Below are 22,976 nucleotides of genomic sequence, written 5' to 3' on the forward strand. Positions count from 1 at the left end.
GCACAGATTGAAGGGGGAGGCGGTGCCCAGGCTGGGGTAGTTGGGTTTGAGCTTGGCAGCATCCATGTGCCAGAGGGAAGGCAGAGGCGGGAGAGGCTGGGGGGTGAGATGGGTTCAGGCTGGGCACGTGGTGGGCACCGGGGATGGCACAGGACGGCTCTGAGGTCGGAGACCCGCCGCCCAGGAGGAGGGACGGTGGTGCCTCGACAGAAGAGGCAGGAAGACCACAAGCCCTGAGCTGGACGTGCCCATGGGTCATCCCCGAGGTCCGGCGGTCTGAGAGGCCACAACTAGGTCAGAGATGGCTTTGGGCAGACCTACCGCTCGGGCTGGCAGCTGGCACGGACCAGGCCCTCATGGTGGTGCAGTGGGTAGAGCGCCGGGTGAGAGGTGGGCACCAAAGGCGGACAGGCAGCCCTGGAAAGGCCTCCCCGGGCAGCGGTGCGGGAAGATTCCCCTCACTGAGGCGAGAGCCGGGGGGCGCCCAGAGCCCAACTCGTCCTGCCTCTGGCCCTGGACGACTGCAGGAGAGGGGAGGCTCCCCCCCCTCGTGTCTCTGCCTCCCGTCCGCCTAACTCCTCGGGGCGGCGCCGGCCCTCCTCGAGATGAATGCCAGCAACGACAGCGAAGACCCTGGACAAGTCCCTCTACCCTGCTGGCCTCAGTTTCCTAGAGAAGAAAATGGCGGCCCCCTCGCGTGTCAGAGCAGCACACAACCGAATGTCCGAAGAAGCCTGAGGAATGAGGGCCCAGAAGAGAGGCCGGGAGGTGCCCGGGGGTCGAAGACCGAGGAGAGGCCGGAGGAGAGGCCGGGAGGTGCCCGGGGGCCGAAGACCGAGGAGAGGCCGGAGGAGAGGCCGGGAGGTGCCCGGGGGCCGAAGACTGAGGAGAGGCCGGGAGGTGCCCGGGGGCCGAAGACCAAGGAGAGGCTGGGAGGTGCCCGGGGGCCGAAGACCGAGGAGAGGCCGGAGGAGAGGCCGGGAGGTGCCCGGGGGCCGAAGACTGAGGAGAGGCCGGGAGGTGCCCGGGGGCCGAAGACCAAGGAGAGGCTGGGAGGTGCCCGGGGGCCGAAGACCGAGGAGAGGCCGGAGGAGAGGCCGGGAGGTGCCCGGGGGCCGAAGACTGAGGAGAGGCCGGGAGGTGCCCGGGGGCCGAAGACCAAGGAGAGGCTGGGAGGTGCCCGGGGGCCGAAGACTGAGGAGAGGCCGGAGGAGAGGCCGGGAGGTGCCCGGGGGCCGAAGACTGAGGAGAGGCCGGGAGGTGCCCAGGGGCCGAAGACCAAGGAGAGGCTGGGAGGTGCCCGGGGGCCGAAGACTGAGGAGAGGCCAGAGGAGAGGCCGGGAGGTGCCCGGGGGCCGAAGCCCCAGGAGAGGCCATGAGGGTAGCTCCTGAGGGCTCCATAGCTGAGCCAGGCTTTGCCACCGAATCACCACAGCCAGCTGCCACGATTTGGGCTTCCTGCAGCCTGGGCGGAGGCCGGACCCTCTTGGGAGCAGCTCTGGGGAAGCGGGGCCTCCGGGGGCCTCGCGGATCTCAGGGCCCAGGTGAGCGTCGCTCGGCTCCGTCAGCGCCTCGTGGGAAAGGCTGCTGGGTTTCTCCCCGTGCGAGGATGACCGTCTCCTGCGGAAGGAGCCGCGGCTCCAGCCATCCGAGTGGCCGCCGCTGGCCAGGCTCCACTTGAGTCAGTTCGGGAAGGCCTGCGGCTGGGCTCTCTGCCGTCGCTCGAGGCCTCGTCCGTGGGTGACTCGGAGTCCTCGTTCGGGGCGCCCCTGACTGGCCTCGTCCTGCAGACACTCAGGCCCTCCCTGGGCCGGGCCGGACCCCGTCCTGTGGGCTGCTGCCGAAGCCCTCTTGTCCTGCGGCCGAGTCTCTCCTCATGGTGGGAATCTCGGCAGAGGAATGCTGGGGACGCCGGACGGGGTCTGGCATTTTCCTGACAGTTTTCAACGCTGCCCGGAAGTGGGGTCACCACAGCGTCTCCCCCTCCGGCTCCACCGCAGCCTCTCCTGGAATTGGCTTGAAGGCATCAAGCCTGCGGCCTCCATGGCCAGAACCCCTTCGGAGGCAGCGCTCGGGCGCCCCCTTGTGGTGGCGCCGCCCTCTTGCCCATGGAGGGCCCCCTGTCCGGCTCAGCTCCCCGCCCAGAGCGGGGCGGTCCTCCGTGCAGCCTCCGGCGTGTCCGGCCTCCGGGCAGCTCGCTGACTGGCCAGCGGGTCACCACAACGTCTCTGGAGCTCTCTGGCCCAAGAGCCGGGGCAGGAGGGAGCTACGCCTCGTCCTTCGGCGTGAGCAGAGGAGTGCGAAGGGCAGCCTCGCTCCGCAGCGCCCCCCCTCCATGGCCGGAGCCCATCCGGCCCCCGAAATCCATGGGGAGACTGGCTGAGGCCAGGAGAGGGAGACGGTGGCCCCGAGGTGTGGCCGGGGGCCCGAGGCCTCATAGAACTGGAAGGCCCAGCCCCAGACGGGGGTCCCCATCCTCGTGCAGGAGGCGGGAGCAGCAGGGGCCACGACCCCACCTCGGACCCCACCTCGGACCTGCTGGGGTCCATGTCTGGCCCCGGAAAGATGACGGAGGGCAGCCCCGTGGGAGGACCGGCCACCCGGACCAGGCCGATCACTGGGACAATTGAGACCCCCCCTTTGAGGCCGTCTCCCCCGGCCCTGACCCCCATCCCTGGAGCTCTGCTGCAGGCCCGGCTCCTGGGGTGCGCCCCCACGTTCCAGGTCTGGAGAAGTCACCGTCGCCCCGTGTTCCCGCGGCCCTCATCTGGCCTCTGGCCGTGGGACGGGGGTGGGGGGGGCTGTAGGGCTCCTCTGACCTCCTGTGACAAAGGAGGAAGCCGAGGCACCCTCGTGCGCCTGGGCAGAGGCAGGATTCGAACCCACCTCCACCTCCTGTCGCCTCCCAGGTACGTGTCCAACGGCTCCGTCTACTTCGACACGGCCAGGTTCGATGCGAGCGAGAGACACTCCTACGCCAAGCTGGTGCCCGAAGCCGTGGGCGACCAGAAGGCCCTCCAGGAGGGAGAAGGTAAGAGGAGCCTTTGGGGGGCGGACGCAGACCCGGGGAGGGGAGCCGGGCACACGCACACACACATGCACACGCATGCACACGCACACGCACACGGCTGCTCGCTGGCGCTTCATGCTTTCCTTTCCTGCCATCTCTCCCCTGAAGTGTGAAAGCCAGGCCTAGGCGGAGCCCCGCCCCCTCAGAGAAGCCGTGGGCGTCTGAGTGGTCAAGGAGCAGCGGGCAGCTCTGGCCACCCCGGCCGGACCTCCCGTAGCTCCACCCCAATGGCTTTGGCACGTGGCTGTTCGAGGCGGTCTCTGTCCTCCTGAAGGCGGGGGGGCTTTTAGCTTCTGCCCCCTCCCTCCCTGACCAGCGGAGGTCAAGGAGGGACGCCTTTTCGGTTTGACCTTTTGGGGAGGCCGTGGCCCCCCGATACTCTCTGAGCCATTCCTCAGGAGCGGAGCGCGGCGAAGGCTCAGGCCGGAAAGCGGGTGCTGAAGCCAGGAGTGGCGGGGGGCAGTCTGGCTACCCCTGCTCCCCGGGGGGACGGAGTGGGGACCCCAGAATGGCCATCCACAGGGCAGGCCAGGCTCCTCTGTGCCCCCACAGGATTCACCCCACGGGCTTTCTCACGCCACCCCGCTCCTTCCCTTGTGGCCGGCGGTCTGGGACGTTACTCCCGCCGCTTGGTCTCCCCGTCTGCCTGGTCACTCTGGTCACTCTGGGCTGCTGACACGCCACTATCGAAGGGCTTGCCAGAAGCGTCCTTCCTCATACCCAGCCGTTTACCCTTCGTGCCCCCCAAACAGAATAATAGGCCGGCCCAGCGCAGCGCCGCAGGAAGCCCCCTCCCTGCCCTGGAGCCCAGGCCAGCCGGCCAGCCTCCAGCAGCAGGAGGTGGGGCTTCCCGTCGCCTAAGAGATGCCGCGGTCACTTCCTGCTGGCTTTGGCTGCTGACGGGACTCGGGGGACCTTCCCTTTGTGGGCGGCCTCCCCTGCAGGGCCTGCCCGGGGCTCCCCCGAGCCGGATGGCTGCCCTCTCCAGGCCGGAGCGACTCAGTCACGGCCTGGAGATGCCCACGAGGGCACCCAAGCAATAGAAGCGGGTCCGTCTCTCCCTGCCGGGCAATGGCCCAGAGCGTCCTGGCCCCTCGGGGCCCTTCGGGTGGACTTCGTGTTCCGTCCCCCAGGCCAGGCTCGCGGGCCTCGTCTCTGGGCACAGACGGCCTCGCCTGGCCACGGGCCGTTGGATGCCGCTGGGGCTCCCCAAGCCATTCCCCAGGCTCCTGGCAGGGAAGCCCCTGCAGAGGGGCGCCTGCTTTGGGACTGCCATTCATTGGTTCTCGCGGCATGGCTGACCGCTGGCCTGGCCGCCCCTTCGTCCCACATTCCTTGTGTCGAGGAGCGTCCAGGACGTGCCCGGCGTCCACCCTGGGGCTCTCGGGTCAGCCCTTGGGGAAAGGGGCCAGCGAGCCGGCAAACAGCAGAGGGCGCCCTCGTGTGTCTGGACCTTCTTGCTGACGCCAGAGTTTGCCGAGCGCCCCCTCCTCGCCCCCCGTTTAGACTTCGCTCGCTTCCTCCGTCCACACTCGACCAGGACTGAGAACCTCGAGCGTGTGTGAAATCCCAGGACGGACGTCCAGGTTTAGCAGACTGAGCTGGGCCTGGAGAAGGGAGAAAGGAGGGCCTTATAAGGCCCAGACAAGTCACTGACCCGATGACCCCGTCCTCGTCGTTCAGAAGGGAAGCCTCTAAAAGCCGCGCCGTGGCGCCCCTCTCCCCCAGCGCGCCGCCTCCTCCTTCCAGAAGCCCCCAGATTCGTGCTGTCACCAGAGAGCCCTTTGTCGGGGTGTCCGCCGGGCGTGGGGGGGCACCGGGGCGGCCTCGGCAGCCCGCCCCGCGCGCCCCGCTCAAGGCCCCCCCGGTTTTCTGCTTTCTCAGGAGACCTGAGTGTCTCGGCAGACCGGCTGAGGGAGAAGCGATCCCCGAACGACTTCGCTCTCTGGAAAGCTTCCAAGCCCGGAGAGCCGTCCTGGGAGTGCCCTTGGGGAAAGGTAAGGCGCGTCCCGGGGGGCGGAGCCCCAGGCTGGCCGGGCAGCGCCCACGAGTGAGTGCCCGGACTCCCAGCGCTGGCGCCGCGTCCGATGACCAAGGCTCGCCTCTCTCCAGGGCCGCCCGGGCTGGCACATCGAGTGTTCCGCCATGGCTGGGACCATTCTGGGAGCTTCGATGGACATTCACGGGGGAGGCTTCGATCTTCGCTTCCCCCACCATGACAATGAGCTGGCTCAGTCGGAGGTAGGTGCGCGGCCATTGGTGCGGCGGATCGCGTTGGGGGCAGCTCGCTGGCTCAGAGATGGGAGGAGGTCCTGGGTTCAAGCTGTGTGACCCTGGGCACGTCCCTTCACTCCCATTGCCCAGCCTTGCCACTCTTGTGCCTTGGAGCCAGTAGACGGAAGGGATGGGGTTAAAAAAGTTTTAGGGGAAAACCCGGCAGGAGAGCTTTGGGGCAGAGCACTCTGTTTCGAGCGTCGCTCGGGCCGGGCCTCCGGCCGCTGGACCGTGTAAACCAGCGTTTTTCCCAGCGCCACGAGCCCTTCGGCCTTCTGTTGCAGGCGTACTTCGAAAACGACTGCTGGGTTCGCTACTTCCTGCACACGGGCCACCTCACCATCGCCGGCTGTAAGATGTCCAAGTCCCTGAAAAACTTCATCACCATCAAGGATGCCTTGAAGAAGCATTCAGGTGAGGCCCTTGCCTTCCCTCGCCGGAAGGGGCAGCGCAGGGGGTAGAGCTCCAGGCCTGGACTCGCTCTGGCTCGTCTTCCTGGGTTCAGATCTGGCCAGAGACACTTCCCAGCTGGGTGACCCTAGCTGAGTCACTTCACCTGTTTGCCTCTGTTTCCTCATCTGTCAAATGAGAAGGAAATGGCCAGCCGCTCCAGAAAACCCCCAGCGGGGTCCCAGAGTCAGATGTGACTGAAGCACCTGAATGACAGCCCACTGCTAGCAAAGGGCCGTCCTCAGCCCTCCTGCCCCCTCCTCGGACTCTGCAGCCACTGCTGCTACCGCTGCTGCTGACCCTGCACCCTCCTGGCTCTCCCTCGCCTCCTCTGTTGTGTCTGCCCACGGCACAGCCCCCAACTCTGCCCTTGGCCCCTTCTCTTCTCTTCCTCCTCCTGGGCTTCCATGGGCAAACCGGCCCTCTCGTGTCTCCAGCTCACGTCTCTCCCCTGAGCCTCTCTCCCACGTCACCAGCTACCCCTCGGATGGCTCTGGCCGCTCTTGTCTACGGCCCAATCCATCTTTCCCCTGAGTGGCTCCCCACTTTTCAGCTCCCATCCCCCAAATGTCATTTCTGTCTTGCCAGCACCTTCTCGTGTTCATCTGCTCCTCTGTCTCCTGCTCTCAGGCCTGGACTGTTGCCCTCACTACTCGGGGTCTGCCTCATGGCCTTCTTTATCCAGTGGTCCAGCTTGGACCAGGTCCCTCCCATGTCCAGTAAACTCCCGGGGCTCCCTGGCATGTCCAGAATCAGAGAGCAGAGGCTCCAGTGGGTCTTTGAAGGCCTTCCTGAGCTGACTGCAGGCTTCTTGGCCCGCCTCTTCTTCATACTCTTCACATTTGAGCCAAACTCTTCTTGGCTCCTTCCAGGAGCTGGCATTCCTCCCATCTTGGAGCCTTTGCCCAGTCCCTGATGCCTGGCCACCCTCCCTCTCTCCTATCTCTTAGCACTCCCACTTTCCTCCAGAACCCAGATCAGGTGCCCCCATCTTCCCAAGGGCTTTCCCAACCCTGCTTGAGTTAGCTTGAGTTAGCTCGTGTCCGCATGGCGGGGAAGAGGAGGCTCAGCTAGTCCTTAGCCATTGGCATTCATGGTTTTTACATCACAGGTGGGGGGGGCGGTTTTTCTAATGTTTTCTGCAAAGAACTAAAACCTCCTCCAATTCCATGTGTCTTACTACAGCCCGCCAGCTGCGTTTGGCGTTTCTGATGCACTCTTGGAAGGACACGCTCGATTATTCAAGCAACACCATGGAGTCGGCCATTCAGTACGAGAGATTCATGAACGTAAGACAAAAACATATACTTAACCATAGAAAAGCAGCCAGTGGGCTTACTCAGTGCATCCTTCTTGGACCATAAAGCAGTAAAAATGGTACATGATAAGAAACCAAAACACCAAGTAACACCTAATTAGAGACTGAATAACAATCTCAGAGAATGAGTGGCATAAAGAATACATCATAGAAACAATAAGTAATTTCATTAAAGAGAATGATCCTAATGAGACAATATACCAGAAGCTATGGGATTCAGCAAAAGCCAGAATTAGAGGAAGATGTGTCTCTCTGAATGTCTATATTAATAACAAAGAGAAAGAAAAGATGAATGAAATGGGAATACAATTTTTAAAAAACTAGAAAAAGACCAAATTTTAAAGCCCCAACTAAACACCCACTTAGAAATCCTGGAAATGAAAGGTAAGTTCAATAAAATGTAAGAAAACCACTGAATTACTAAATAAATCCAGGGGTTGGTTTTATGAAAAAAATCAACAAAATAGATAAACTGTTGGTTAATGTTTAAAAAAAGGGAAAGAAAGAAAATCAAATCCCTAACATTAAAGATAAAAATGAAGATGAAATTAAAGAAATTATTAGTTCTTTTGCTCAATCATAGGCAAACAAATTTAACAATGTAAATGAATTGGAAGAATAGTTACAAAAAAATTAACTACCTAGACTGTCCGAGGGGGAAATAGAATATCTAAATAAACCTGTTTTAGAAAAAAAGTCGAACAAGCCAGAAATGAACTTCCCAAGATAAAAGCTTCAGGACCGGATGGTTTTACAAGGGATTTCTACCAAACATTTAATGATCAACTAATCCCTATATTATATAAAATCATTTTGAATAACAGGTAAAGAAGGAGCTTTACCAAAGTCCTTTTACAAAACATGTACAGTGCTGATGCCTAAATCAGGCAGGGCAAAACAGAGAAAGAAAGTTATAGACTGATTTTGTTAATGAATGTGATTGCAAAAATCCTAAATAAAATACTTAGCTAGGAGACTACAACAGTATATCACAGGGTGAGCAGCTAAGTGGCTCAGTAGATGGAGAGCCAGGGCTACAGACAAGAGGTCCTGGGTTCAAATTTGGCCTCAGACACTTCCTAGCTGGGTGACCCTGGGCAAGTCACTTTATCCCCACTGCCCAGCCCTCACTGCTCTTTTGCCTTGGAATTGCTACACAATGTAGCTTCTAAGAACAGAAGTTAAGAATTATAAAAGAAACAAACTATATCACAATGATTGTACATTGTGACCAAACAGGATTTATACCAGGAATGCAGGGATGGTTTAATATATCAATGTAATTGATTAGATCAATAATAAAAAAAAAACCACATGATTCTATCAAAAGATGCTGAAAAAGCATTTGGTAAAATATCTCTCTCCTTCCAGTTAAAAACACCGGAAGAGGGGGCAGCTGGATGGCTCAGTGGATGGAGAGCCAGGCCTAGAAGCGGGAGGTCCTGGGTTCAAGTCTGACCTCAGACACTTCCTAGCTATGTGACCCTGGACAAGTCACTTGACCTCCATTGCCTAGCCCTGACCACTCTTCTGCTTTGGAGCCAATACACAATATTGACTCCAAGACGGAAGGTGAGGGGTTAAAAAAAAAAATAACACCAGAAGGCACAGGTATAAATGGAATTCTCTAAACAATACGAAGAATCTACCATTGGCAAGTATTATTTGTAACAGGGAAAAACTAGAAGTCTTCCCAACAAGATCAGGAGGGAAACAGGGATGCCCAATCTCACCAATATTATTTGATCTAGTATTAGAGATGGTAGCAATAGCAGTAAGAGAAGACAAATAAATTGAAGGGATCAGAATGAGCCAAGGGGAATAAAACAGGTTTGCAGATATGTGTGGAAATTCCTAGAGACTCAACTAAAAAGCTAGTTGAAACTCAATCATTTTAGCAAAGTAGGAAGATATAAAATGAACCCGCAAGAATCATCAGTGTGGTTTGCTGTTGTTGTTGTTTTAATTTTATTTTTTTAGAATATTTTTCCATGGTTCCATGATTCATGCTCTTTCCGTCCCCGCCATCCCATCTCCCATAGCCAATGTGCAATTCCACTGGGTTTTACGTGTATCATTGATCAAGACCTAATTCCATATAATTTTTTGTTTGTTTGTTTGTTTTTGTTTTTTTTTAAACCCTTAACTTCTGTGTATTGTCCCCTTGGTAGAAGAGTGGTCAGGGTGGGCCATGGGGGTTAAGTGACTTGCCCAGGGTCACACAGCTGGGAAGTGACTGAGGCTGGATTTGAACCCAGGACCTCCCGTCTCTAGGCCTGACTCTCAATTCATTGAGCTACCCAGCTGCCCCCCTAATTCCATATTATTGATAGTTGCCCTGGGGTGCTTGTTTAGAGTCTAACATCCCAACATTAGTGTTCTTATATATTACTACCAAAGTCCCGCAAGAAAAGACAGAAAGAGATTCTCCACAGAATCCCTGGGCGGGAGTATACCTGCCCAGATGGACCCAGGACAAGAGCACACAAATAAAGTCAGATCTAAATAATGGCAGAAACATTAATTGTCCATGGATGGGCAGAGCCAATCTAATGACAATGACCATCCCATGTAAACGAATCCACTTATGCAATACCATCCCCATCAGATGACTAAGAAATGATGTTATTGAACTAGAAAAATAATAACAAACTTCATTTGGGAGAAGAGCGAGACCGTCAAAAGAATTCATGAAAAAAATGTCAAGGAAGGCTCCCAAGTCACGGTGGAGGAGGCCGCGGAGGCCACTCCTCAGACTCATGCTTTTGGAAACCCTAATCCAATAAGACCGATTGATTAGGCCTCTCAGGCAGCAGGCAGACGTGGCCCATGCACCAGCAGTGGAGCCGTTTTCTCCGTTGTTTCCCATAGGAGTTTTTCTTTCTTTCTTTCTTTTTAAATTTTTTAGAAAATTTTTTTCCATGGTTCCATGATTCACGTTCTTGCTTTCTCTCCCCCCAACTCCCCACCCCATAGCCGGCGTGCATTTCCACTGGTTTCTTCCTGTGTCATCGATCAAGTCCTATTTCCATATTATTGATAATTGTTCTGGGGGTGTCATTAAGAGTCTGCATCCTAATTGTGTCTGCATCAACCCAAGTGTTCAAGCAGTTGCTTTTCTTCTGTGTTTCCACTCCCACAGTTCTTCCTCTGAATGTGGGTAGCTTCTTTCTCCTCAGTCCCTCAGAACTGTCCTGGGTCACTGCATTGCTGCTAGTAGAGAAGTCAATTACATTCGGTTTTACCACAGTGTATCCATCTCTGTGTACAATGTTCTCCTGGTTCTGCTTCTTTCATTTTGCATCAGTTCCTGGAGGTCTTTCCAGTTCACATGGAATCCCTCCAGTTCATCATTCCTTTGAGCACAATAGTATTCCATCACCAACAGATACCACAATTTGTTCAGCCATTCCCCAATTGAAGGGCATCCCTTCATTTTCCAATTTTTTTGCCACCACAAAAAGAGCAGCTATAAATATTTTTGTACAAGTCTTTTTCCTTATTATCTCTTTGGAATATAAACCCAGCAATGGTATGGCTGGATCAAAGTGCAGGCAGTCTTTTATTGCTTTTTGGGCATAGTTCTAAATTGCCATCCACCAGCAATGCACTAATGTCCCAGTTTTGCCACATTCCCTCCAACATTCATTACTCTCCCCTGTTATCATTTTAGCCAGTCTGCTGAGTGTGAGGTGATACCTCAGAGTTGTTTTGATTTGCATTTCTCTAATTATTAGAGATTTAGAACACTTTCTCATGTGCTTATTGATATTTTCATTTCTTTATCTGAAAATTGCCTATTCATGTCTCTTGCCCATTTATCAATTGGAGAACGGCTTGGTTTTTTTGTACAATTGATTTAACTCCTTATATATTTGAGTAATTAGACCCCTGTCAGAGTTTTTTGTTATAAAGATTTTTCATAGTTTGTTGTTTCCCTTCTGATTTTAATTGCATTGTTTTTGTTTGTACAAAAACTTTTTTTACATTTTGTAATTTTCTCTAATTCTTGCTTGGTCTTAAAATCTTTCCTTTCCCAGAGATCTGACAGGTATACTATTCCCACAGGAGTTTTTTTTAAATGTGAAGGACATTCTTCGGGCCCCTGCCGAGGTAACTGGCCGATTTGAGAAGTGGGAAGAGCAGGAGCTCGAGCTGAACAGAAGGTGAGAAGCCTTTGCCTTGCCTTTGCCTTCTGAAGAGCTGCTGTAGGAGCTTGGCTGTCCCCAGAACAGGCCCCGGCCCCGCTGGGCTCCTCGGCTTTGGGTGGGGGGTGCTGAGCCCCCTTCCTGCTGGCCCCCCGCCTCCCTGAGAAGGGGAGCCGCTGGGTAGCGACTCACTCAGGCCTTTCCCTTGGCCATGCCAAGGAAACCGCAGACCGAGACACCCAGCCTGGTAAAGAGCATTTGGAAGGGGGCTTCGGTCTGCTCTGGGGGCGGGTGGCGCGCTCCCCCCCCCGAGCCTTCTGGGATGGCCCGGATCGCTGCGCTGCCCTTCACAGTGGGTTGCCGGGCGCTGCTGCTGTTCTTTGGACAACGTCCTCCCGGGTCCTCTCCGTCCCTCTGCCTCCGTCGGTGTCCTGGCCATCTCCAGGGTCTTTTCGCCTTGCCCTGCCTGCCCTCCTTTGGCCGTGCATTCACTGTGTTCCAGGAGCTGGGGAGGGAGGGGCTGGGCGCTCGTCTCGGTCTTCTCTCCGTCGTGCCGGCCGGCGGGGCGTCCCTCTGGCCGCGCTCTTGACCGCGCCCCGCTTTTCCCTCGCCCCCAGCTTCTACGACAAGAAGAGGGCGGTTCACGAGGCGCTCTGTGACAACGTGGACACGCGCACCGCCCTGGAGGAGATGCGGGCCCTAGTCAGCCAGTGCAACCTCTACATGGCCGCCCGCAAGGCCGCCCGCAAGCGGCCCAACCGAGCCCTGCTGGAGAGCGTCGCCGCCTACCTCAGCCACCTGCTGCGGGTGAGCCTCCTTCCTGGCGCCCCGATGGGGGGGGGGCGAGCCAGCCGCCCGCCTGCACCCCCCGGAGGCCCCTGATGCCCCTCCATCCGTCTCCTCGCCAGGTCTTCGGGGCCATAGAAGGGGACGAGCCGCTCGGCTTCCCGGTCGGCGGAGACGCTTCCAGCCTGGACGTGAGTAGGAGGGATGGGGGGAGCCGGGGGGGGGGGGGGGCCTGCCTGGAGCCTAAATGCGAGTCTGGGGGCCTGCTGGGAAGAGATGGTTCTGGAGATGGATCCGGAGATGGTTCCGGAGATGGTTCCGAAGATGGCCGTTCCAGGATGTGGGCTTGTAATGCAGGCCTGACGCGGGGCAGAGCCGGAGCCGCTGTCGCCCCCGGGAGGGCTCGTAGGGAGGCAGAAGGAGGCGGGAGGGAGGCCGGCCTTCAGGGGCCCGTCGTTCGGGGAGCCTCCCGGGCCCTCTGGGGGTTCCTGCAGTGCCAGCCTTTCCCACAGCCCTGCTGCGTGTTGGGCCTTTCGGGGGGCTGCTGGGCCGGCGACGTAGAACGACCCCTGACTCAGGACGTCGGCCCAGGGAGCGGGCCTCCGGCCACTGCCTTGCCCTCGTCCGGTCCCGGCTCGGGGGGTTGGACGCAGGCTCGGGCGGGCATCCCGGGGTGCCGGCGGGTCCTGGGCACGGCCGGCTGGCGGGAGATCCAGCATCCGTGCAGGGGCTTCTGGAGAGGAGGCTGCCCCGCCGAAGGGGTCCTGAAGGCTGGAGCTGGCGGGAGGGCACTCTAGGCATGAGGAACGGCCAGGACAAAGGTCTGGAGGCAGGAGCCATTTGTAGCCAGCCAGGGGGTGCTGCTGGAGTCTGGGCAGGGCCAGGCCAGAGCCCGGGAGGGTGCCGGAGGCTCCCCCTGGGCTCCCGATTCAGGGCAGGAGCTTTGGGGTGCGCTGGGCAGGGGGGGCTCCCTCGGGGCCGCAGCGCGGTGCAGGGGGCCTGCCGGAGTCAGGAAGCCCCGCGGTCACTTGTGCTGCAGAGCCGGGGCCGCCCGGTGCTCGGCACGTGGGGGCGCCTCTAAATGCCCGTCATTCCCGCAGCTCGAGGCCGCCGTGATGCCCTACCTGCAGGCGCTCTCAGACTTCCGAGAAGGAGTGCGGAAGATCGCCCGGGAGAAGAAAGGTAGGCGGCCCGGGCAGGGGCTCCTCTGGGCGCTGGGCCCCCTTCAGGGTGCCTCGTCCTGTTTAGAGGGTTCCCCGGGGTCAGGGGGGCCCCCAGGACAAGATCTGCTCCCTCCGGGCTGAGGCTGGACCCGTGGCAGGGGACCCTTTCAGGCCCCTCCCGGTCTGGGTGTCCCCCAACGTCTCCTCCTTTTCGCTCTTCCCCCTCGGGGCTCGCGCCTGCCCCGGAGCTCGTTTGGCCGCTTGAGCCAGCGGTGTGAGCCTCCCCCACGGCCTCCAGGCCTCCGAGGGAGCGTCCGGGGCCTCCAGGGGCTGCCCTGAAGGGGACGGAGCTCCCTGCCCCGACCTCCAGCAGCGGCTTCCGGGGCTCTGGGCCGAGGCTGGCTGGGGGAGGCGAGGATGGAGGCCGGCCTTGGCCTGGAGTGTGGGGGGGGTGAGGGGGACGAAGAGAGCCGGCCGGGCCCTGCCCAGCACTGCCCGGCGAGTCAGGCTGCTCAGCCTTGGATCCCTCCATTTTCTTGGATGTTCCTTGTTGCTTCCTTTGTCCCTCCTTGTACGTCCGTGTGAGCGAGCGGCCCAGCCCAGCCGCGGGACCCAGACCCGGGCACGGCTCCCACCGCCGGCCGGGCCACACGACTGTCCATAAGCCTACGTCGAGGATGCTTTGATGGAAGCAGAAAAGCGAATCATTCCGTGCGGCTCAGTGGGGAGAGCCAAGCCTAGAGACGGAGGTCCTGGGTTCCGATGGTGCCTCGGACGCTTCCTCGCGGGGTCACTTAGCCCGGCCGTGAGTGCGAGGCTGCCCTGGATTGAGACCTGGAGATATTCAGAAAGAAGTCAGGAAGCCTCCCACCTGGCCGTGCTTCTCACAGGGGTTAGGCTCCGCCTCAGGCCTGAGAGACTTGGCAGGGATGGCGAGCCAGCAAAGCCCCGGGTGCGAGAACCAGCTTCGGGGAGGCCCTGCCCAGCCGCCTCACAATCACCTTTTGGCCGGCTGTCCGCAGGCTCGGCTCCAGGGAGGGGCCCCGTCGTTTCCAGGCCTTGTGGCCCCTCCGTCTATTTGTAAAGTGAGGGTGGATGCCGGCACCGGCCCTGCTGCCCGCCTCCGAGGGGTCTGCCGGGGCTGTTCCTTCTGACCATCGGCCTCTCCCGGCAGGCCCTTTGGGCTCGCCTCTGAGCCGGCGTCCCTCGGGCTCCCCCGGGTGGCCTCTGCCTGCTCTTGGGATTAACCAAACTTTAAAAGTCTCCCTCCGGCCGGAGAGGAAAAAACTGAGGTCAGGCGCAGATGGAGAGGTGAATCCTGTGGGATCGCCGTCCCTGCGCTGACCGGCTATGCGGCAGGGACGGCGCTTCACTGATGCTGGGGGACGGCGGCGTGCGGGGAGCCGAGCTCGAGAAGCACGTTGGGGTGCCAGCATGCCGGCGCCCGGCTCAGACCTCTATTGCTCGGCCGAGTTTGTGTCTGCGGCTGGAAGCCAAAGCCTGCTCCGGCCTGGCCTGGCCGGGTCTGCTCTGCTCTGGCCCGCCTGGTCAGCCCTCATTTCAGGCAGGACCAGGGAGGACGTCGGCCGGCCGGCTGCTGTCTCTCGGCCGAGGGCCAACATTCCGTGAGCCTCCCCGAGAAGGGCTCCGGCCGCGCCCTTTACACGGAATCGGTCCTGGATCGTCCCCAGGAAGGCTTTAAGGTCCCTGGGAGGAGCCGGCACGCGGGGCCCGTCCGGTAGCCGAGAGCCTCGCAGAAGAGCGCCCGAGCCCGCCTCGGCCCCCTCGGAGCTCCGACCGCTCGTCTTCTGGCCCTGCCCAGGACGCCGGGAAGGCCTGCCAGGCCTCTGCCCCCCCGGGAGCCCGTGACGCGGCCACGTAGCTCCCGGGAGCTGCCCGTCCGAAGGGTCCCGGCCCGGCTTGTCCGGCCCTGCTCTGACGGGGAGGCGATGCTCCCGCCGCCGTGGCTCGGGCCACCCTTCCGCGAAGCGGCTGCTCTGGACTCTTCTTGACCACCTCCTCTGGTCATCTCGCCGGCTGGGTGTCCCCGTGGCTGTCCCTCGGCCCATCAGCACAGCGGGCGAGCCCAGCCCCACGTCCGCCGCTCGCCCAGCCTGCCGTCAGCCCGGCTTCGAAGCCTCCCTCCGTCTCCGAAGCCACACAGTGGCCGAGGCTCGTCCTATCCGTCGCGGCCCCCCTCTGGCCGCTGACCTTCCCTCCCAGAGCCTCGGCCTCCCGGCCTCCCGGCCTCCAGGCTTTCCCTCTTACACGGCTCTTGGCTCTCTGCCGCCGAGGCTGCCTCTCCGACACTCACCAAGCCTGGCCTTCGCCGCTTTCCGGGCAGGCTCCCGCCGCCTCCGCCGGTCTCGTTCCTGCACCCCCTCCCTCCGTCTCCACTCCTGTAAAATGGACCCCCTCCCTCGCCCCCTTGCCTGGAGGAGGCTCCCCGGGCCGGCGTCCCCTCCTTCCCCTCCTCTCCTCGCCTTCCTCCGCTCTTCTGCCCCCCTCCATCCCGCGCCGTCGGCCGAGCCGGCCCTCATCTCTGCCTCCTCTCCTGCCGCCGGCGTCCAGCAGCTCTCCTGACAGGCACCCGCGAAGGAGTCGTCCGAGTCGGCCGTGCTCTGGGGAGCCGACGTCCGGGCTCTTCAGCGCTGGGGGTGACCCAGGCGGGCCTCCTCCCTCGGGCAGGCCGGCCCCTGGCTCTGCCCGCTGGAGCCAAACAGAACCGGGCTGCTCCCTGCTCGCCTGCTCCGGCCTTCACCTGCCGGTGGACGGCCTGCGTCGTGGCCCCCAGCTTCTCTCACGCCCCGGAGGCTTTATCTGGTCACCGGACTCCAGGCCAGCTCAGCCTCGTCCGTGCCCTGTGTGAGGCCCGACTCCCAGAACCAACGCCAAGCCCGGTGGGCTTCTCTGCTCCCTCCTGACGAGGCTGCCCTGACAGAGCCGGGGGGTCGGTGTCTGGCGCTTGGGGGACACTCAGACACTGGTGACCTCGGCTGGACATCCTCCGCAGCAGGGAAGGGCGTGAGCCGCTCCAACCTCTCCGGCTCCCCGCCCCGGTGACCGTCTGCAGACTCGGCTACACATCCTGGCAGAACAAGGCCGAGCTTAGCCAAAGCGCCCGCCTCCTGGGGACGGTGCGTCTGGCCGGCGGGGAGAAGGCCCACGAGAATCCCCGCCTGCATCAGTTTTTGTGCACACCTGAGAAGTCTGGGAAGGCTTCCTCGAGGTGGTGGCAGTTGGCATGGGCCTTAAAGAACAGGTCAGCCCATACAAAGGCCGGTCCACCAATGTCCTTCAGCAGCCGCTGTGGGCACCGCGCAGTGCCCGGCTCTGGTAGGCCGAGAAAACAGAGCAGGAGAGGTGAGGCGCGTAGGCACACCGTGCGAATGATCTGAGGCAGAGGCGGGCACACGCCGGGCACCAAGCTCAGCAGGGCCCCAGGGGGAGCCGGTGCTCTTGGGCCGTGGCCTGGCCTGACTGGGCTGAGTCCGGAGGCAGGAGGAAGTCATCAAAGGAGCTGACCAGAAGGCAGGAGTTCTGGTGGATGTGCTGAGGCTGCTTGGAAAGAAGCCCTGTGAGGAGGCAGGAGATCGCAGTGCCCCGGGCAGGGGCAGGAGATCAGGGCAGCAGCCTGGGCAGGGGCAGGAGAGCTCACCTGGACAGGGTGGTTGTGTGAGAATCAAGGGGAGACGGTATACAAGGGGGGGTCAAAGCCAGGGCCGGAGATGACGAGCCGTGAGGGGAAATGGGAGTAGATGGAGGCGAGACCCCGGGAGGCTCCTCGGGCTGCGTCTCCTGGCAGTCTGGGAGCCTTGGGATGGGCCCTCTGGCCTGGCTCCCAGCCCTGCCCGGGGTGACTAATCGCCTCCACCAGGCTGGTGCTTCAGGGCTCTGCGCTCTTCCTGGGCTCCAGACCTCCCTCAGAGGTTGGAGATTTCTTCTCCTGCCCCCAAGGGGGTGGCCGGATGTTGGGCTTAGAAAAAGCGGAGTCGCCGTGGGGTCCCCCGTGGGAAGGAGGAGGGAGAAGGTTTTGGCTCCCTCTCTTGCCCCAGGTTCCCGGGGTGGGGGCTTCCCGGGTCCCCCCAGGATAGCCGGGGGTGACGGGAGCCTGACCCGCCTCTGCTCTGTCTCCCAGTCCCTGAGGTGCTGCAGCTCAGCGATGCCCTTCGGGACGACGTCCTCCCCGAGCTCGGAGTGCGCCTGGAAGACCATGAAGGTAATCCGGGCTTTTCTTGGGGCATCCGAGCCGCTCCGAGCGGGAGACAATCTCAGCGGGAACCTGGGAAAGGCTCTCCCCTCGGCTGCAGAAACTGGAGAGCCAGGCGCTGCCCCTTGGGTGGACATCTGGGCTTCCCTCGGGCCAGGGCCAGCCCCCGCTTGAGAGCCTTCGCTCCGGCACCCTCAGGCCCATCCCTTGGGGCCAGGGTCCTCCTGGGTCTTCTTTGCTGTTCCTCATCTTGGGGGGCTGCGGGGGGGCGGCAGCAGCCTCGGTGACCGTCGCCTTGCTTTGCAGGCCTTCCTACGGTGCTCAAGCTGGTGGACAGGGACACCTTAGTGAGGGAGCGAGAGGAAAAGAAGCAGGTTGGTCCCAGCCACGCGCCTTCCATGAAAGCCTCAAACTGAAAAGAGCCTCGGCGCCACGGGTGCTCGGGCCCCTGAGGGGGCTGAGGGGGCACCGGGAGACTGGGGGGGCGGCCAGCCCCAGGTCTGCTGAGGAGGGTCTGGGCTGGGAGGGGCCGAGTTCAAAGGAAGCACGGATCCTGGAAGTTAACTCACCTGCCGTGTGCTGGGCTCTTGACAAAAGGGATTCAGGCCTCCTCGGTGCCTCCCCCCTAGACCCCTGGCCAGGCTGGCATGGCGTGTTGGGCCTCCCTGCAAGCGGCACACCTGGGACCCCCTTTCTGGGCTGCTTGGGGCGGGGGGGCTACACGGGCTCATGTCCCCCCCTTCACTCTGCCCGTGATACCCCGTTCCCCTGGGGGGATGTTGGCTATTAGATGAAGGGTGGCCCCTGTCTGCAATGCCAGAGTGCCAGCTGCGGCCTCCTGGGCAGGGCCTCTGGGACCGAGAGCTTCCAGGGCAGGCTCAGTTGGTGAGAGAACTTGTGAGGCCTGGGGCAGTCCAAAGGAAGGCTCCCACCTAGAATACTAGCTCTGGAGCTGGGCATGGACACCTCCTCCCCCCGCCCCCCCCAGCACGTCTATGCCATCCACTCGGGCCCTTGCCGTGTGCCTGGTGCCCGGAGGGAGCCGGAGATGCCCAGGGAGCTTACCACACCGCTGTCCTTAGCGCCGTCTGCTCTGGGTGTCCAGGCTGGTGGCTTTGCATGGATCCGGCTCAGCTCTGTCCCAGGCCTGCCTTGTCCTCCCCCCAGACCATCAGAGGTGTCTAGGAAAGAGGAGGCTCCCCCAAAGCCTCAAGAGTTTAGGATTGTCCGATGATGCCTTTTGGGGGCTGGGCTTCCGTGGGGGGCCCCGATGGGCACAGCAGCCTAAGAGCCTCACTCCAGGTGTGGGACATCCCCTTCCCCACTCCCTCCTCAATTAAAGAGCTGCCCCATGATCACTTCTTGGAACTGGGCTGGGGAGGATGTGTGGCCTTGGGCGAGTTTCTTCAGGTGACCAGCAGTTCCGAAGCCTGTGAGCTTTAGATGTGGATGATGGATGGCAGTCAGGAAATCAGGCTTTTCCTCTCTTGGTTCCTCAGTGATTGTCTTGGGTGGCCCAGCCATGGCCTCAGGGATGATGATTAAACAGAGAAAGGACCTGAGCTGCTCTTACCCCTGACCACTTACCTGCCTGCATCATCCTAGCTGGCTGGCAGGCCCTTGCCCAGGGTGACCCCCATCTTCCCTGCCTCAGCCCAGGTCACCAAGTCAGCCTCCGCCTCATCCTCAGCAACCTCTTCTCCCTGAGGTCTCGAGGTTCTCCTGGAGGCTGGCCACACTTGGAGCCTCCAGATGATCTCAGATGCCTCTCGTCTCTCCTATTGCCCCAATGTCCTCACTGTGGGTCTTGGCTGACTGCTTCTGCTGCCAACATGTGCCCAGGGGCCGGAGCACTCCAAGGAGTCACGGAAAATTCAGCTGGTCCAAGGAGCCCAAGGACTTCCCGAGAGACAGGCAGATAGAGCCAGCCACATCCCTGGGGCTCCTGGCCACATCTCTTTGCCCTCTCAGTCTTTCTCGATCAGCCTTTCTTTAGGTCCTGGCCCTCATAGAACCTTCCATGGGCTCAGAGTCCTCTGCTCCATGAACCCTCAGCTTATGGGCCTGAAGTATCATGGAGAGGAGAAAGAGGTGATGGACCTGGGGCGCGTCCTGCTCTGCCAGTGGGCCTTGGACCAGGACATGGCCCTAAGGCTTCACGTCCCTCTTGTGAAAAATAAGGGGCCTGGATTCCCTTTAACTCTAGGTCCAGGGACTTCTGCCCCTCCTTTGTTGATTCTTGGCCCCTCCTGAAATGTTGGTTATGGTTCTCTCTCTGTCTCACATATTCTCCCTCCCTCCCTCTTCTCTCTCTCTAGATAGGGCTGGGAATTGGCAGCAGGGCATTAACCATGTGAAGTTTCTGCTCAGAGAGCAGATGGCATCTCCTGACAGCAGAGTCTGCTGCTAGGAAATACCCCAGTGCTCTGCCCAAAGGCTAGTGGCCCTTCCCATGGTATCCCTTCTTTGCTCCCCAATCCTGCTTCTTGTAAGACACAGCTCAGGATTAGCAGGGAACCCACCCAAGAGGCCTTCCTCCAGGCCATGTGGGCTCTTGGCTTGCAGGGGCTGCCCTTGCTCCCAGTGCTGGTGCCCTGCAGTGTGTGGTCCCTCCTGCTGAACTGTGGATGAGGTGACAGTGAAAAGGGAGGCTGGCCTGCCCTTCCTTTCTTAGGGGAAAGCGCCCTCATGCCTGGAAGCCACAAAGCCCATGCCTGCCCGTGTCACTTACCTGAGACAAGCGTGACACACAGTGTGACTCTATTGCGTCCCCTTAGGCTGAAGAAGAGAAGAGGAGGAAGAAAGAGGAAGCTGCTCGGAAGAAGCAGGAGCAGGAGGTAAGGAGTCTGAAGTGAGAGGTGGTCCTGTTGGAGCAAGTGGGCAGAAGGGCTATCAAATGCTGGCGTAGCCCCCTCTGGACTTCTCTGCTACCAGAGCTGGGGCCCATTTCCCTGAGAACAGCTTGAGGGGTCTGCAAGCCCCTTGACTTAGCTGGGAGTCTCTGGTCACTGTTACGTGACCTATGTGGTTATTAGCATGGCTGCCACAGAAACCCTGGGACACCGTCATTGGCAGTGATTCACGTCTCTGTGTTACAGGCTGCCAAACTCGAAAAGATGAAGATTCCACCAAGCAAAATGTTTCTATCAGAAAATAAGAAATACTCCACATTTGATGAAAACGTAAGGAATCTTTTTCTACGTACTCAATGGCTATGACTGGGATGGTTAAATTCAGAAAGGCTAAGACACCCAACTGAGTTTTGTTTTGTTTTGTTTTGAACCCCTCACCTTCTGTCTTGGAGTCAATACTGTGTATTGGCTCCAAGGCAGAAGAGTGGTAAGGGTGGGCCATGGGGGTCAAGTGACTTGTTCAGGGTCACACAGCTAGGAAGTGTCTGAGGCCAGATTTGAACCTAGGACATCCTGTCTCTAGGTCTGACTCTCATTCCACTAAGCTACCCAGCTGCCCCCCCAACTGAGTTTTTGTTGTAAGAAAGAGGGCCACTTTGTCCTCAGTTTGGCCTACAGTCATGTTGGTGTTTTCTCTGCACCGTCTCCCACCTGTTCCCTGTAGCAGGGGCTCTTCCAGGCATCTACTTCCCACCCTTTTCCTCTGGGCCTGAATGGAAACAGCCTCATGCGGATCTGTATCTGGTGTTTCCTTATCAGGTGTTTCAGGAAATGTGGTGGGCTGGCCCAACTACAGTTGCCCAGACAAATACATCTCTCGTCTTCCCTGAGGGAAGTCTTTTTTCCCAATAATGTGTCTTCTGTTTTCAATTTCATTCTGTCTTCAGACTCTGCCATGTTGGTTCCTTTATCTATTTATAACTTTCTAACCATTTGATAAAATTAAAAAAACAGGGAGCCCTTGACTCCTTCCCAGCACCTGAGTTTCTCAGTGAAAGTCTACTGTATGGACTTTGAGAAGAGACATGGGTCATTCTCTCCTCTTTTATAAATGAAGGGGAAAGGCTTGGACAGGTGAGGCTTAAGAGAGGCAGCCTGCATAAGTGGATGGAGAACTGGCCTTGCAGTCAAGAAGCCCGAGTGTTTTTTCCCACCCCTTGCACCTACTGGCTACATGACCTTGGGCAAGTCACTGTAGTTTCTCTGATTCTGAAGTTGCAGAGAAAGTGCTGATCTGTATTGGTGGAGGGGGCTTCCTCATCAGGAGTTCCTTAAACTGATGAGATTACAAGTCTGGTCCCCAAAAATGTAAACAAAGGAGACTATTGGCTGTTGATTTTAGATTCCTAGAAGTCAGAGCTGCCAGTCAAGAGCTGACCTGATCCAAATCCTGGGCTTTAGAAAATAATGTTTCCTCTTACATTTATCCTTGCTATCAGACACCTGAGCACAAAGAGGGAAATGGTGGAACTTCATTTTGGGGAAGAAATTCTAAAAGCAGAATGTTCTTACTGTTGCAGGGATTTCCCACCCATGATGCAGAGGGCAAAGAACTCAGCAAAGGACAAATCAAGAAGCTAAAGAAACTGGTTGAAGTTCAGGAAAAACTCCATAAAGAGTATTTGCAGCTGGTTCAAAATGGAGGCCTAAAATGAGAAGAGAAGGCAGATGAATTTTCTTGAAATAATCCAAAGTGAAGGAGCAACTCGTCTGTGCCTACCAACAGCCATCCATCTCCTGAAGCCTTTGTCATGTTGACCATCTCTCTGGTGGCCCAGATGAGGGATTTGGATGGTCCAGATACCCCGTCATGCAATGTCCACTCTAGAATTTCGATAATAAAATGACCCACAGGACCCTGAAGCTGAGCCAGCTTTCCTCTCCCACATTGCCTGTGTGGCACTCTCAGACAATACTGCTCGGTCAGCAGCTCCCAGATGAGGGGCCCCTCAGTGTGATGGCTTCAGCCGACTGAGAAAACTGTTTCCTATGCTGATTGTTATCCAGCTAATCTCAGCTGTGGTCTGAGGGCATCGACCTGAGAGATGTTAGGAGGTGAATAAAATGTCCAGCAATTGTATAACAGAACCCACCAAGAGACCCTAAACAAAGGTTTGTCTTTTTAGTCATGATGAATAAATCCTTCACCAGTTCTGTTGTTTCCGGTTGACAATTACACATGGGTCCAGGCAGTGAGGGAAGTGATAGCTCAGCATAGTGGTAGTAGGGGTGTCCGTGCTGTGAGCCAAAGAGCCTGGGGGTGTTAAAGGCAAGTGCTGTATTTGCTGTCAGGAAATCAAACATGCCCTCCCTGTAGCATCAAGTCTTCTTCAAAGATTCTATGAATTTTTTTTTCTCCTTTAGTGCTTTGAAAGGGGCGCACTCGCCTCTGGATCCTCCCTCCCTTCCAGATATCAAACTTGTGGTGAGCCTCTTCAGGCCCATGCTTCTATGATAGCAAAGTCCAATGAGCCCAGGGGGAAGGGACTTTGCTAATTTTGCCCAGCTAATGCGTGGCTGAGCCAGGATTCCAGTCCAGGCCCTCTGAGCCCTCTAAATCCCGTGCCCTTCTCACACTGCTAGGCTGCTCCTCCAACAGATGACCAGCCTCTATGTTAGGCCCCATACTCGGGCTTCCTGACTTC

At 58.9% G+C, this 22,976-nt stretch overlaps 1 protein-coding gene across 2 annotated transcripts in view; it reads left to right on the top strand.

Moving 5' to 3' along the window:
- Positions 1-22,485, top strand: part of CARS1 (cysteinyl-tRNA synthetase 1) — a 34,752-nt gene extending 12,267 nt beyond the window's left edge. For both annotated transcript variants that reach the window (XM_044680625.1, XM_044680626.1), the window contains 14 exons: positions 2,910-3,031; positions 4,955-5,067; positions 5,183-5,311; positions 5,629-5,758; positions 6,980-7,083; positions 11,181-11,278; positions 11,878-12,067; positions 12,169-12,237; positions 13,147-13,228; positions 17,348-17,428; positions 17,726-17,793; positions 20,197-20,256; positions 20,518-20,601; positions 21,852-22,485. In XM_044680625.1, the coding sequence (XP_044536560.1) occupies positions 2,910-3,031; positions 4,955-5,067; positions 5,183-5,311; positions 5,629-5,758; positions 6,980-7,083; positions 11,181-11,278; positions 11,878-12,067; positions 12,169-12,237; positions 13,147-13,228; positions 17,348-17,428; positions 17,726-17,793; positions 20,197-20,256; positions 20,518-20,601; positions 21,852-21,986 (1,465 nt within the window). In that variant the 3' untranslated portion in view covers positions 21,987-22,485. The remainder of the gene's footprint in view (positions 1-2,909; positions 3,032-4,954; positions 5,068-5,182; positions 5,312-5,628; positions 5,759-6,979; positions 7,084-11,180; positions 11,279-11,877; positions 12,068-12,168; positions 12,238-13,146; positions 13,229-17,347; positions 17,429-17,725; positions 17,794-20,196; positions 20,257-20,517; positions 20,602-21,851) is intronic.
- Positions 22,486-22,976: the final 491 nt, after the last annotated feature.

This window comes from Gracilinanus agilis, chromosome 6, assembly GCF_016433145.1.
Source record: "Gracilinanus agilis isolate LMUSP501 chromosome 6, AgileGrace, whole genome shotgun sequence".
In the NCBI taxonomy this organism is placed as follows: domain Eukaryota; kingdom Metazoa; phylum Chordata; class Mammalia; order Didelphimorphia; family Didelphidae; genus Gracilinanus; species Gracilinanus agilis.